The 15381-nt window shown below is 62.6% G+C and overlaps 1 protein-coding gene across 1 annotated transcript in view; it reads right to left on the bottom strand.

Moving 5' to 3' along the window:
* The window catches only part of LIN28A (lin-28 RNA binding posttranscriptional regulator A), a 38112-nt gene extending 27857 nt beyond the window's left edge, over nt 1–10255 (bottom strand). The window contains exons 1-2 of the mRNA XM_075908848.1: nt 9912–10255; nt 8966–9150 (exon numbers count right to left, since the gene is read on the bottom strand). Coding sequence (XP_075764963.1) covers nt 8966–9150; nt 9912–9942 — 216 coding nt within the window. The 5' untranslated portion in view covers nt 9943–10255. The remainder of the gene's footprint in view (nt 1–8965; nt 9151–9911) is intronic.
* Between the last annotated feature and the right edge of the window lie 5126 nt (nt 10256–15381).

The raw sequence follows: 15381 nt of genomic DNA, 5'->3' as shown, positions 1-15381 counted from the left end.
ACAGCTCCCACGTGCCACGCCCCTCGGGACCCACAAGCCGGACCGGACTCCTCGGGAAGGAAGCTCGTGCGTGTCAGAGCACGGCCAGGCACTTGGCTGCTGGCTTCCAGCTCCGAGCAAGCAAAGTAAGGGCAGGCTAGGCTTCATGTGAAATGTGCTCCCTGCAGGGGGCCTGGGGCCCTCAACACCGGGGGGCCCGAGGTGCAGCACGAGGCACTCCCTGCCTCACAGAACTTGTTTCTCCTGCGACTGGTTTTACTCTTGGCTCAGCTGGATGGTTTGTCACTTTTATTCTTTTCTCTAAATCCAATGGACATTTCCTGAGCCAGCGGCGACCAACAGCCGCCGCCTGGATAAGGGACCAGGCCTCTCACCGCGGGAACAACCCGCCTGCCACAATGGGGGGCAGCAGGTTCTGCCAGAGACGTGCTTTGCAGACCAGATGGGGCAGCACACGCCCAGGCGGGGTCAGGAGCAGGGTTCCCTGTTAGCGGGGCGCTTGGGCGGCCACTCAGGAGAGATTCCAGAGCTGCCCAGCTGCTTAGCAGAGCACCCCCAGCTCGGTTTGTGTTTCTACGGGTGGTGCACATCCCCACATGCCACTGTGCGCATGACACAATTTATTCCGCACATGGATAGAAAACATCCCGCATGGATGGAAAAGCCTAAGGGAATGTTGGTCAGGCAACAATGCTCTGATGAAGGTGCAACAAATTGGCCTGGCTCTGTCCCATTCAGATCATGAAAAGGCAATTCCATGGTAAAGACACGAGGGCCCTGTCTACACTGCCACTGCCAGCAGCACACCACAACCAGCCTCAGTTTTCCTGCTGCCGGTGCACTCCCTGGTCTCGTCTAGACCAGGAGTTACCACTCCAGTCCGTTACCTACCCTGCACCTATGCTGGTCTTGCAGTAAAGGCACGACTGGTGCTGTGCGCCGAGAATGCAGCCTTGATTTCCTGCCACCGGGACCGTGGCTGGGCCTCGGTCCCCCCATCTGTAAAATGGGGATCACAGGGCTGCCTTTCCCCTCCCACTCTGACTCGTGTGCACGGACAGCAGGCTCTCTGGGGCAGGGGGGTCTCCCTCGGCATCCACACGGCGCCTTGCGTGAATGAACCCCAGTAGCAGCGGGGGTCTCCAGACGCTACCATCCAATCCAGTTCTCGGTCAATGCTTCGCCCCCCCCCCCCCCCACTGCACGTCTCATCAGGGTCCTGAGAGCTGGAGACTGGCAGAACTCGGAACGGAGCCCTGGGGTCTAGTGCAACTAATCGCTAGCCAACGCGGCCTCCTGCCCCTCTGCCCAACCCAGGAGTCTGACGGCCATTCCCAGGACCTCCTCCTCCTGCCTAGGACTCAGATGCCTGCATGATCCAGCATCACAAAGGCCTGCTAGGAGCAACCTGGTGGTGAACGCCCCGCCCACCTGGTGGTGAACGCCCCGCCCACCTGGCATCCTGATTAGATACAAGACCCAAAGTCTTTCAATTCCAACCAGTTCCGTTTCTCTGGCCACGCATTACCTGGCTAAGGAGCCTCCCCCTTTGCTAATCTTGCTGAGAGAAGCTTCTTTGCAGCTTCTCAACTCCCGTATCCTTGGCCAACTGGCTTTCGTTTTGCAAAGGAGCCTTCCTCGTTCCATACTTGTACTTCCCACTCTTCCCCCAACAGCGGTATTCAGGAGAGGGACTATTTTCCCCAGCAGTGGAAGGACACCTTTGGCACAAAGCTGCGATAAATCCAGCATTGATAACAACAGGCCCTGTGCTTAAGGCCTCCTTTGTTCCCCCCTACGCTCTTTGGGTGGGGACGAGTGTTCCCCGGAAGCTGGGTGCTTGGGCGGCAGCCCGGGAGAGATTGCAATGCTGCCCAGCTGAATAGCAGAGCACCCACCGCCAGCAGCAGTGTTTCTACTGGTGGTGCACACACACACTACTTCGGTGCACACAACAAAATTTATTCTGCATGTGGATGGAAAAAATTAGAGGGAACATTGGTGGGGCCACTTTTCATGTGCCATGGGCCCTGGCTGCATCCTACTGCAATACCAGCATTCAGTCAGTCGCTTTTTTGCTATTGATGGTCAGAACAGCGGAGCTTTATAAAGCGACATCAACCCTGAAATCAGCAGCCCAAAGCGGCTCCCAACCCACGGGGATTAATTCTCCATGGGATCCACTGTCCTCAAGCTCGCATGTGAACTTTCCAATGAACGTTCAGCCTCTACACCGGGGAGGTGGGAATTGCCTTACACCGAGTCCAACACCTGCCCCTCAAACCACACTGCCACTCACACCGTGTGCTGGGCAGCGGACGGGAAGGTACATGAAATACCAGGGAAGCATTAATCCTTGTGATTTCCTTGGAGAGGGGACTCTGAGATGGGGGAAGTCAGGGACCTGGTGATTTTCCTAAGGGGGCTGTTTAAAGTGACACGTCAGTTCAGGTTAGTTTAGTTTTTAGAGTTAACTATTTCTGTCCCATTCTCTCCTTTGGGGCTTCCATCCATTCCTCCAGCCGGGTTTTTTAATCATCTTTCTGTTTGAAGGTGAGGCTGGGTTTGGTTTTTACAGCACTCCGAGGTGACGTCCCCTAGTTTTATCTGAGGGGTCTCAAAGCCCTTTCACAAACGTTTAGTCTCCCCGCACCCTAAGGAAGAGGGAAGGGGCAGAGGGTGAGAGACGCTGGCCACAGATGGGGATAGAAAACCCTGCCAGGGAACCGAGCTCTGCTTTCACTGACAGAGAAACTGAGGCACAGAGGACTCCCTTGCCTGAGATCATGGCGCCAGTCAGTGCCAAAGGCAGGAGAGAAGGGCCGGAGTCCCTGCTGTTCCTTTTTGTGCCCCACTGGTACCCTGGAAAGCCTCCCCCCTCATGCCCTGCGCCATGGGACCACTCTCCAGCTTGAGACGTTAGTCCAGTCTCCATGGCCCATTCAGCCCTCCGCCTCCCAGCTGAGGCTGCAGACCAGCGTCTCCAAGGGTACGTCTACACTACAGCGCTAGTTCGAACTAACTTAGTTCGAATTAGTTAATTCGAACTAAGCTAGTTCGAACTAACGCATCTAGAACTAAAAACTAGTTCGAACTAGCGTTTTGCTAGTTCGAACTAGTAAGTCCACATTGAGTGGACTCTGAACAGGGCTTAATGATGGCCGGAAGCAGTGCCGGCAGGGCATAAAAGGAGGACTTAGAGCGTGGAGATACTGTCTCAGGCTAGCCGAGGGCTGCGCTTAAAGGGTCCCGACCCCCACCCCGGACACACAGTTCTAAGGGGTGCCCCGCTTGCAAAGAAGTTCTGGCTTGGAGTGCCCTGAGTGCCCACACTGGGCACATCACACCACTCGGCCATCAGCCCGGCTGCACTTGCCGCAGGCTGCCATCTGGGGAGAGGGAGTAATTGGGGGGCTGCAGGAGAGCTTCCACCCCCAGAAGCCCGCAGAGCCAGCCCAGTCCTCCCCATCGGGGGCTCGTGCCCCATTCCTCCCTCACCTTCTTCCACTTGCCCTTCCCTAGCCCCCCTTCTTATTGATGTACAAAATAAAGCTAATGTTTCTTCCAACATTGACTCTGTCTTTATTGAAAAAAACTGGGGGAGACTGGGAAAAGGAGGTGGGAGAGGGGAAGAGAAAGGCTGGGAGAGGGGAGGGCAACTAACATGATCAGGGGTTGGGAACAGGTCCCAGATGAAGAGAGGCTACAGAGACTGGGACTGTTCAGCTTAGAAAAGAGGAGACGGAGGGGGGACAGGATAGAGGTCTCTAAAAGCAGGGGTTGGGTGGAGAGGGTGCATTCAGAAAAGTTCTTCATGAGTTCCCATAAAGAAGGACTAGAGGACACCAAAGGAAAGGAATGGGTAGCAGGCTTGAAACTAGTAAGAGAAAGTTGTTCTTCTTCCCAAAGCAAATAGTTAACCTGTGGAACTCCTTGCTGCAGGAGGCTGTGAAGGCTAGAACTAGAACAGAGTTTAAAGGGAAGTGAGATCAAGTGATGGAGGTTGGGTCCATGGAGTCCTATTAGCCAGAGGGTAGGAGTGGTGTCCCTGCCCAAAGTTTGTGGAAGGCTGGAGAGGGATGGCACGAGACAAATGGCTTGGTCATTGTCTTCGGTCCATCCCCTCCAGGGTCCCTAGGGTTGGCCGCTGTGGGCAGAGAGGCTACTGGGCTAGATGGACCTTTGGTCTGACCCAGGACGGCCATTGTAAGCTCAGGGCTCAGGGTCGGGGGTCTCAGTGGACCCCCTTGATTTTCATGCACACCTGCTCCTGGGTGGCCAGGCTGGCAGCTCTCCTGCCCTAGACGGCCACTTTCCTGTGCCTAGTGCGGAGATCGTGGACGAGGTCCACGATGTCCACACTAGCTCAGGCAGGTGCCCGCCTCTTGCGGTCCCGGGCAAGCTCCCGGGAGCCGCCAGCCTGGTCCCGGCAAGAGGGGGTGGGCTGGGAGGCATCGGGTGGGTGGCTCTGTGCCGTGCCAGGTGCAGGGTCTGCTAGCTGGGTGCTGGCAGGCTTGCACCTGGCACGGGCACCGTATCCAGCCCGTGCCCCTTTAAGGGGTCCGGGGCCGGGAGGGGGGCATAGAGTTTCCCTGGTGTTGGCCAGAGTGGCCACCAGGGAAACCTGGGGAGGGCTAGCCTCCCACTAGTTCGAACTAAAGGGCTACACAGCCCTTAGTTCGAACTAGCTAGTTCGAACTAGGCGTTAGTCCTCGTAAAATGAGGTTTTCCTAGTTCGAACTAAGCGCTCCGCTAGTTCGATTCAAATTCGAACTAGCGGAGCGCTAGTGTAGCGCATAGGAAAGTTAGTTCGAACTAACGTCCGTTAGTTCGAACTAACTTTCTAGTGTAGACATACCCCAAGAGAGCCTAGGCCCTCGCGGGGCCAGCGGCGGGTGCATGGCACAGGGCACGTGCCGGTGTTTGGGTCTGTGCCCCAGCAGGCTGCTTCATGGATCCCTTTCTGTGCCAGGCTTGAATTGTCTTGCCAGATGGATTCACCCACCGCTCGTGGTGGGAGGGCTACCAACAGGGGCTCACCCCCTGGGAGCGCGGAGGAACGAACTCAAACCTGCCCCGGAGACGTGCCAGCCCCCTGGGGTCCCCCTGAGCCACTCTCCCCCAGCGGGTGGAACCCGCCTCTGCCCTGGCGCCTGCCGATTCGCACCAGCTGGGGAACTGACCAGGCATTTCAGTTCGTGGCATCCTGGTTGAAGGCCGGGGATCCCTCCCCCTGCCTCCCCAGCGGCCCCCACTGAGCCCATCTCCAGTGCCCGGCCAGACGGCTGGGAGATCTGACCCAATGCCTCATTGGAAGCTTGGAGGAGCCCTGCTCTCTCCTGGCCGGCAGAGATTTTAATCTCTTTGTGATCAGATAAAGGGGGAGAGAGAAGGAGACTCACCCCCTGCCGGGAAGGGCCATTCAAACCTGGTTCCTGTAATAAAGTGATTTAATAGATCTAAAGAGGCCAATTCCCTTCTCTCTCCCCCCTGACTTCCTGTGGGTCATCCTTCCCATATGCAAATGAAGGGGGCAGGGGTGGGGGCAGTGCAGAGGGGAGCTGCTTTGGGGCGGGTACCCCATGGCAGAGGGATGCCAGAGCCACCCCTTCGGGTAGCACCTCCCCGGACACCCTCCTGCCCCTTTGTCCATTCTCCCCTGGATCCTGGCTCATCACCCACGTGACTCCCACCTCGGTGCCTGGGGCGAGGGTCTCCAAACACCCGGCTCGGGGGCACCCGGGAAGGCCTGGGCTGGCAGCCCCGCAGCCTCGCGTCATGGCACAACGGGCGCAGAAGTTTCCTTTATGCTCTGCGATGCGTCTCAGCCCTGTCCCAAGGGAGGAGGCCTGAGGGGCGAGATGGGAGTTTATTCCCCACGATCCCCTGGGCTTCTCGGCTGGGTCCTGGTTTGTACCACCCCAGCAGGGGCGGGGCAGAGGGCAGATGCACAACTGGACGGAGAGCCAAACAAGTCCCATAGGCCAAGCAGCCCCCCCCTCCTCCCCCCAGTAATGACCTTTTGTTATGATCAACCTGGGGCTGGATTTGAACCCACCACCAGGAGATGAAAGACTGAAACCATCTCGCTCCCCCACCTGCGATGCAAGCCCACGGCACACGGGGAGGGGAGTAGCGCTTTGGACAAAGCCTTTGACACCATTCCTCCCCCCCACCGCCCAGAAAATCCACTCGGCCAATGCATGAAGCTTCTTCACAGCAGCTGCCCACCAACGTGGCTGCACCAGGCAGCGTGCGGCTCTCAACCCGGGGGAGAGCTCTCCCCATGATGTTAATGGACCGCCCCCGCCCCCCCCACTGGCTCTCTCGGTGGAAGACACTCTCCCACGGGGCGCTCAGGTGTAACTGGGGAAGTGGCTGATGCGCGCCCTGGTGCGACGTAAGTTACACGGCTATACGTGGCTGTGCACGTGGGCCAGCCTCACCGTGTAAGGCCCCCTCCTGGGGGGACGAAGGACGTTTGTGACCTTTCCCGGGACAGTGGGCTGAGAGACAAGAGCAGACACACTCTGGCCAGGGCGCGGCCGCACAGGAACTGACGACTGCCATCCAAGAACCAGGCGGGCGAGGGAGCCGAGACCAGAGCACCCCCACCGTGGCGCCATTGGGCAAGCTCAGCCCACCTCTCACTCACAAACAATCCAGCTGCTTCTACCAGAGACCTTGGCCCTGGCACCGAATAGACCAAGCGCCGGGCCCAGGAACTGGGTTTCCCAGCCAGTCTAACCCCAACAGGCGACCGTGGTGCAGCTGTGCAGGTAGAGCCCACGCGGTTTCTGACCCTGCCCCAGCCCTGCCTGCAGGCCCCCAGGCGCCAGGTCCAGTGCCTCTGGGGCTGGTGTGTCCCATTAGCCGGGGGGACCCGGAGAAACTGTTCTCCCCTGGAGCACAAAGGAGAACCCCAAGCCCACCTCCACGCAGTCTTGCAGCTCCGACCCCAGTGTCCGCCCAGCGGGGGTAGGTCTGGCCCAGCCGCCTGCCTCTGAGCTCCCCCAACACCAGGAGCGTCCTCTGCTGAACACTCTCAGCAACAGCACTCGGCCCGCCCTGAGGGACCCCTCTCTTCCGGAGGTCCCAGGCCGCTCAGGAGCCATGGACATTCCACTCGCAGGCCCACCTTTCAGCAGCTCTCACACAGCCCAGCATACATGAAACGGCCACCTCCCTGGCCTCGCCACAGCCGGATATCGCCCTTCGGGGGCCGCACCAGCTTTACCAAGGAGAACAAGTCTTGTTTCTTTGGGGCTCCCCCGGAATCAACTGCCTACGCGCTGCTCACACCAGCCACAACAATCCCTCTTCAACCAGCCCCACTGCCAACCGACACTGTCCAGACTGGCCGGGCAGAAGGGGCTGACCCTGGCTCCCCCTGATCCCAGGGGGGCTAAGGCCTCTGAAAGGTGCAGAACCAGCACACAGATGGTGCAGACAGACAGCGGCTCCAAGAAGGCGCCGACCCTGCAGGATTGCGGCGGGGGATGGGGGCAGTGCTAGCTTGAATCTAGCTGGCTTGTGGTGGCACGGACTAGCCTCCAGAGGGTAAGCCGAGTGGGGACCCTGGTTGCCAGCCTGTGCATTGCATCTGCAGTACAGCTGGTACCCCGCATGGCTAGATTGGAGCAGCCGGGTGCGCCTCCCATGTGCCAATCACCCCTCCCCTTGCCGGGGAGATGCACCCTAAGCAAAGTAGAGCCCCCCCCACACACACACCTATGCCGCGGTGCGAGTGCTGATTCAGCAAAGTACCCCGGTCCCATTGACTTCCCTGGGAGCTCGGCCCTGGCTCTCCGAGCCTCTCCTGCCTCTGTGCCCCATGAGCCGTGACCTGAGGCTACCGGAGTCCCTGGCCCTCACACGCAGGGACCTTTTACAAGCCAACGGCCATTTCCCTAGGCTGGCCTTTGCCTGGACAGCAGGTTTCATAAGCCTGTTACATGCAGATGCAAACCCAGACCTGGCCTGCTCCACACCCCCTGCACCCCATTCCCTCGATAGCATGGCTGGGAAACGTCTTGGGGGAGGGGAGGTTAGGTTTTTTCTGCCTCTCTAGTCCAAGAGAAACAATCTCAGCCTAGGTAGCGGCCGGAGTAGGGCCCGGTGCCTGGCAGGCGTAGATCTGCCTCTCCAAACCCATGTGCCTGGTCTGTAGGACAAAGCCCTGCACCGCAACAGGGACGGATTTTCACTCAGTGTGGGCACTGCCAACCCCCCCCCCCCATTGTTAAAAGCCAGGGGCTGGTGGGGCCTGGAGCCAGGTCCTCTTGATGGGACGGAATGAAAACAGGCCAGGGCTGGAAGGGCCTTATCGCTGGGCCCAGGCGGGATAGGTGGAGCACGGGGAGGGGGATGAAACCATCTTGACATGGAGAATGGGGGGTGGGAACCCGACTTCTAGAGAAGCTAATGGGTTGGCCCCCCACATCTCAGCTCACTTCTTGCCCCTCCCCCAATGCAAGCAGGCCTGGGGCATTTCCACTGCCCCTCCCCACGGGGGTCCCCTTTAAGCAGGAGGTTGTCTGCCTGCAGCCCCCCAGCCTCTGGCAGCTCCACTGTGGGCGGCAATGGGGTCAGGCAGAAATCCCCCTGGAGCCAGGCTCCCCAGAGGGAGCCCCCGCCCCGGCTCCCAGCCCCCCGCGAACGGGACTGAGGGGAACGATCACAAGCCCCAGAAACTCCAAGAGGCCCGGGGCCCCCCCACCGTGAGGTGGATGAAGCTGGCGGGGGGGGGGCAGGAGCCGAACGGCCCCCGAATGCTGCCCCAGGACGGGGGCGGGAACGCCCCGGCCCCCCACGCAGGGCAGCGGCCCCAGAGCGCTGCCCGGGCGGGAGCCTCCTGCGCCCTAGGCCTGCAACCGCCCGGCGCCCTGCCTAGGGCCGGCGGGAGGGCGCAACCCCCGGGGGGGGGGGGGGCACCGGCCTCGCAGACCCCCGCCCCCGGCCTTACCTGGTGCACAAAGACATCCACGGGGGGGTCCAGCGCCAGGCCCTCCCGGCTGGTCATGGAGAGGAAGCCGAAGCCCATGCGCACGTTGAACCATTTGCAGATCCCGGCGCCGTGCAGGGGCTGCGAGTCCCCCTCGGGCTTGGGGGAGTCTCCCGCGGGCTCCTCGCCCGCCTTCGCGCAGCCACCTGGAACCATACACGCGAGACGCGCTCAGCTGGGGGCGCGGGAGCCCGGCCGCTTTCGCCATCCGGCGGGCCTGGGGCTTCGCCTGGCGCCTGGCCGCATGATCGAGCCTCCCTCGGGCGCCTCTGCCCTTCCCCCCGGGAGACCCCCCGAGTCCCTGGGAGCCCCCCCTGGCCGCTGCTGCCCAGCCGGCTCCGCGCCCGCCTTGGAGAAACAGCCAGCCCCTTTGCTGGGGGGTGTCCCCCCCTAAAGCCACCTCACAATGGTAGGGAGCAAATCAAACGCCAAGCCCCAACCCGGCCCGCGGGACCCCCCCAAGTGATCGCCGGGGGGGTCAGTCTCCTCTGGGGTGTCTTGTTTTGCGGATGGCAGCCAGGGGCGAGTCACCCCCAGTCGATCCAAGAGCCACAGACCCCCCCCCCCGCCAAAGGGGCCAAATCAAAGAGAACCGCCCCCCCCCCCGGGAAAGTTTGCGCCTCCCGGATCCAGCTGCTCTCGCCTTTGAAAGACGCTTCACTCCCCCCGCTGCGAGTCACCCAACCTGGAGAGGATTTTAAAAATGCCCCCAACTTCGGCCCCGGAGCGAAGCACATGTTGCGGCCCGGCCCCGGGTTTATTTACTACCCCTCCCCGCCGTCAAAGGGGGGGGCTCGCTCCGCTCTCCTGCGCCCAGGGGTCCTTCCCCCGAGCCGAGCCGCCCCCCCGCGCGGCTCCTCTCGGGTAGCGGCCAACCCGCCAAGTTTTGGGGAAAGCGGCACCGAACCTGCGAACTGCTGGTTGGAAACAGAGCCCATCCTGCACCCCCTCCGCGAGCCTCGCCGGCGTGCCTGGCTCCCCCTCCGCGCCTCCTCGCTGCAGCCAGCCCGGAGGGTGTCCCGGCGGCGCGGCCCCCAAAAGAGATTCCAGCCCGAGCGGAGCGGAGGGGAGGGGGAGGTTCGCTACATCTTCACTCCAACAATAGCGGTGGGAGGGCCCACGGGCTTTCAAAGGATCCCAAATTCTAAGAGACAATAGCAGCCCCCGGAGCCTCGCCCCCGCCTCCCTCCGCCCCGAGCTCTCCCCTCCCAGGGGTGGGGAGGGGGAGTCACCTTCGGCCCTGCCGCGGGACGGCCTGGTTCGTTTCACTTTCCCCCTTTGCCTGCTCCAGCCCCCTGCTGAAGGGGGGGGGGGGCTCTGGGTTAGCCTGGTGGGGGTCTCGCTCGCCCCTCTCCGTCCGCCACGCTCCCCCCTTCAATAATTAGACATTCCAAGAGGGGCTTTTGTTTTAACGGGGGGAGGCCACCCTGCGAGTACAGCCCCCCCCCCCAGTGGGCCAAGCCCCGGTAGAAACTACCTGTCGAGGCAAAAAATGGATCCCCAGCCCCCTTTGCTCTCCCCTCTACCCCCCCAGCCCCCTTTGCTCTCCCCTCTACCCCCCCAGCCCCCTTTGCTCTCCGCTCAACCCCCCCCCCAACGCCCTTTGCTCTCCGCTCTACCCCCCCCAACGCCCTTTGCTCTCCCCTCTCCCCCCCAGGGCACTGTAACCCCCCAACCCCCTTTGCTCTCCGCTCTACCCCCCAGGGCACTGTAACCCCCAACCCCCTTTGCTCTCCGCTCTACCCCCCCAGCCCCCTTTGCTCTCCCCTCTACCCCCCAGGGCACTGTAACCCCCCAACCCCCTTTGCTCTCCACTCTACCCCCCAGGGCACTGTAACCCCCCAACCCCCTTTTCTCTCCCCTCTCCCCCCCAGGGCACTGTAACCCCCCCAACCCCCTTTTCGCTCCGCTCTCCCCCCCAGGCCACTGTGATCCCCCCAACCTCCTTTGCTCTCTGCTCTCCCCCCCAGGCCACTGAGACCCCCCCGACCTCCTTTGCTCTCTGCTCTCCCCCCCAGGCCACTGAGACCCCCCCAACCTCCTTTGCTCTCCACTCTACCCCCCAGGGCACTGTAACCCCCCCAACCCCCTTTTCGCTCCGCTCTCCCCCCCAGGCCACTGTGATCCCCCCAACCTCCTTTGCTCTCTGCTCTCCCCCCCAGGCCACTGAGACCCCCCCCAACCTCCTTTGCTCTCTGCTCAACCCCCCCAGGTCACATGCTATCCACGCTACTCCCCCCCCGCCACTGTGCCTCCCCCCAGCCCCCTTTGCTCTCCGCTCTACCCCCCCCCCCCCGGCCACTGCGACCCCTCCCCCAGCCTCTCTGCCTCCTCTGGCGGGGAGATGATCAGCAGGACTTTCGCTGACCTCTGTACAATGAGAGCGGCCGCCCCAGCCCGCCTCGCAGGGTCTCCCCTCCGCGCCTCCCCCGCTCCCCCCCAGGAGAGAGCGGCGTGCCCGAGCGCAGGGGCCGGGGATCCTCTCCTGCAAGAGCCCGGGGCGACTCGGAAAGCGACGGAGCCAGGCGGGCAGCTGGGCAGGGCGGGTCTCGCCAGGGACTCATCCGAAACCACCTGCGCTGGGGCCGGGCAGCGGGTCCCCCGGAGCCCCCTGGCCGGCCCGAACCGGCCCGGCGCTTTCCTGCAGGCCCCGGGCTGGAGGGGCAGAGACGGCCGCGAGGCGGCTGGTTGGGGGGGGGGGGTGCGGGGCAGCGAGCGACGCGGTCCCCCCTTCCCGGGGCTGGGGAACAAAGGGTGAGGGGGGCAGATCGGGGCGGGCCGAGCAAAACTTCGGGACCCGGGGACCGAGCGTGTGAAAGCGCCGGAGAAAGCCACGCGGCTCCAGCGACACCCCCGGTTACCCTGAAACGCCCCCCCCGGGGGCCAGTGGGCCCAACCCCACTCGGCGCTCAGCCCCTCCGGGCTGGTGGGGGGCAGAGGCGGACGGGGGGGGCGCAAGGCGAGCAGAGGAGGGGGAACCCTTCGGGGGGGGGCGCGCACCGGAGAAGGGATTCTCTTGGCTGGGAAATCCGCCCCCCCCCGGGAAATGCTGGGTCCGGGGCTTCACGCCCCCTGCGCCGGGATGGGGGGCGCTTCCCGTAGCCCTGGGAGCGCCCGGCTCGCTCCGGCCGCCTCGCTGCCCGCACAGACTTGGAGCGGAAATGACCCATTTGGCTCTGGGGGGAGGGGGCGCCGGCTGAGGCTGCCCGGGGGGAGGGGAGGGGTGGGCGGGGGGAGGGGCTGCCTCCGGCACCGAAGGCCCCGCCTGGGAGGGGCGGGGGGAGCCGAGCTTCGAGGGGTGGGTGTCTCCAGCCCCCCCGGGGGGCGATTTCATGGCTGGCCCCGGACAATGGCCGAGTGACCAGCGCGGCGCCCGGGCTCGGCTCCATTTCCGGCGCTCGCCTCGGACTGGACAGTGCCGCTCGCTGCGCTTTTAAAGGGACAGCGCCTCCTAGCCAGGCCCTGCCCCCCGCCCCGGGGCCAAGTGATGGCCGAGCAGGCAAAGGTCCCCCCTCGGGTGCCCCCGGACCCGGATCCCCCAACAAAGCACCTGCCACGCGCGGCTTTGGAAGGGGGGCTCTGGAGAGCGGCGGGGAACAGTCTCGGGTCTACACCGGGGCTGCTCCACGCGGACGCACCGTTGCAATCGATCCGCCCCGTCCCCCCACCCTGCCTCGCCGGCCCCTGGCTGCCTGCAAACCCGAGCCCGCACGGGACCTTTCCCTTCCTCCCTGGGGGGTCGGAGCGGAGGTGAAAGGAAGCGGGTGCGCCCTGGTACGCAGCTCCGGCAAGAGCTGGCCGAGCGGCAGAAGGCCCGCAGGGAGCCAGGCGAAGCGCTGGAGGGACCGGGCTGCGATAGGACAGGGCCGGTGGGACTTGTTACGTTGCTTCCAGCGCTGCCCCCAACACTCGCAGAAGGGTTTTCCCTCCCCACCCCAAACACCCATCTCCACTCCTGCCTGCCAGGAAATGCCAGCTCCGGCCCGAGCCTGGTCCGCTTCATTCCCAAGGGAGCGTTTCCATTTGAGCCGGATCCTTAAAGCCAGCTCCCCGCGGGCCGGCAGCTCCTGCCAAGCGGCGGCGGAACCTGCAGGACTGCGGGTGCCGCCGCTTTCGGGGTTAGCTGCGGTGGGAAGAGACCAACCAGCGCTTCCCCCCCCCCCCCCACACGCGGAGCAATTGCTCCCGACCCAGCTGTAAGCTCCGCAGGGCCGAGGGGGTGGGGGTGGGGGAACCTCCTCCTGCCCTTCCTCCCCGGCGGGCCCCAAAGCCAGCAGGCACCGAACCGGGGCTCAGAGGCTTGCGCGGGGCCGTGCCGCCCGGGCTGGCAGGACTCCCCCCGAAAGAGCCCCCCAAGTCCGGATGGGCCGCTGTCCCTCTGCTCCCTCTCCTGTGCGCCAGGACCCGCCGCCCCGGGGGTGTCTCCGCTGTCGCCTGCCCCTCGCTGAGCCCTTTGGCTGCAGCCTGCCCCGCACAGGAGCTGCCGGGGGGCGAGCGACCGCGAGGCCGGTCTCTGGCTCGTAGCTCGGCTCCTGCCTCGCCACGGATTTACCCCGGGCAGGCACGGGGCGGGGGCGGGGGCTGCGAGCCAGCGGTCCCTTTTGCCCGCGGGCCGAGCTAGCGCCCTCCGGCCGCCCCGCTCCAGGGGGAAGTCAGTCCCGCCCTAACTGGGGGGTTCTGCGCTGTCCAGGGTGCTGGCCCGCGGGCTCCGGCCGCCTGCCGCTGTCCCTGGTGCTGAAAGCCGCTGGGCCGCGCTCGGCGCTAGACATTCCCCGCGCTGGGTGGGGCGCTGCGGCCTCTGGGCCCCTCGCCCGGGCGGCTCCGGGTAGCCTGCAGCCGGCGGGGACAGCGCCCGTGGGCAGGGACCGGCTGGCGCCGGTGGGGCGGGCTCGGCTCCGCGGCCAGCTCTCGGGGCCTCCCCGTGAGGCTGAGGCGCGCCCTGAACGAGGAGAGGATCCGATGGATCGAGTCCCTGGGCCGCCCGCCGCTGTAATATGGGCACCAGTTGGGTCGTTGATAATTGGCCGCGTCTGTCGGCTGAAGGACACACGGGGCAGGTTCAGAAGGGCAAGCGCCACCCCGCTGCCCGTGCAACCGCTGCAAACTCTCCCAGCAGGGGGAGAAATGCAGCCCCAGGGGCGGGAGCAAACCTCCCCAGCAGAGGGTACGTCGACACAGCAACGCTATTCCGAAATGACTTCCTCGGCTATGCAGGCTGTGTCTACGCTGGTACAGGGCTTCCAGGGAACGGGTCTGCTCTTCCGCAAAAACAAAACAAAACAAAAAAAGCGGAAGAGATTTCAGAAGCCCTGTCTTCCCCCTCCCGCCAGAAAGAAGGGCTCTTCCGAAAGAGGAGATTTTTCCGAAATTTGGCCCAGTGTAGGCTACCTCTAGGCTGCAAGCCTCTCCCAAAGAGAGCATCTAGACTGCAACCTCTTCTTTCGAAAAAGTGAGCCGCTTTTTCGAAAGAGAGCACCCAGGCAGTCTGGATGTTCTGTTTCGAAAAAGCCCTGTTTGCATTCAAGAACGCCTTTTTTCGAAAGAACGCTTTCAAAAAAAGGCGTTATTCCTCGTGAAATGAGGATTACCGCCATTGAAAGAAAAGCCGTGTTCTTTCGATTTAATTTCAAAAGAACACAGCTGTAGTCTAGACGCAGGTGAAGTTTTTTCGAAAAAAGGCTACTTTTTTTCGAAAAAACCCTGCAGTCTATACACAGCCGTAGATGGCCCAAATTTCAGAAAAGCCTCTTCTGAAAAAACTATTGGACAAAGGTATCCAAAATGCAGGGCACAATTTGCATACCTTTTTCTGATACATCAGTGCAATGTAGACATAGCCACAGCCGGCAGTTATTTCGAAACAGTGTCAAAACACTGTCAAGCTGGAGGAGTTCTTACTCCGACGCCTGAACCCCTCATGGCCAGGCAGAAGGGCAGTCGAGGAAGAGGGCTCTACTTGGAAATCAGTGCTGTGTAGACACTCCCTATTTTGAAATAAGATACACAATTGACGTAGTTCTATTTGCATAGCTTTTTTCAAGATACACCCTGCCCTGCAGACACACCCAGAGAGTCAGGAGCAGGGTGGGGGTTACAGTAGATTTCAGAGGCAATAAACTTCCAGAGGCAGGGGAGTTTGTGACTTGTTTGATTTGCCCAGGGCCTATTTTGGGGGAAATATCCCCCCCTCCCGCTCTGAGCTTCTCCTGAGTGAACAGAGGGGGCACCTTGTTGAGTATGGACCGGAGGGGCCATTCAGAAACTGTAACTCGGTCACAGCGGATGGATTCACACCAGGGATGGTTCTGACCCTTGTGTTCTCCTCTCCCCATCCAGGAGTAAGTGTGGCCTGGAGAGACGGGGGCCAGTTCCACAAG

Source organism: Pelodiscus sinensis, chromosome 25 (assembly GCF_049634645.1).
Source record: "Pelodiscus sinensis isolate JC-2024 chromosome 25, ASM4963464v1, whole genome shotgun sequence".
Lineage (NCBI taxonomy): Eukaryota > Metazoa > Chordata > Testudines > Trionychidae > Pelodiscus > Pelodiscus sinensis.
Note: the sequence above shows the minus strand (reverse complement) of the source record. Positions and strands in the feature narration are given on the sequence as shown.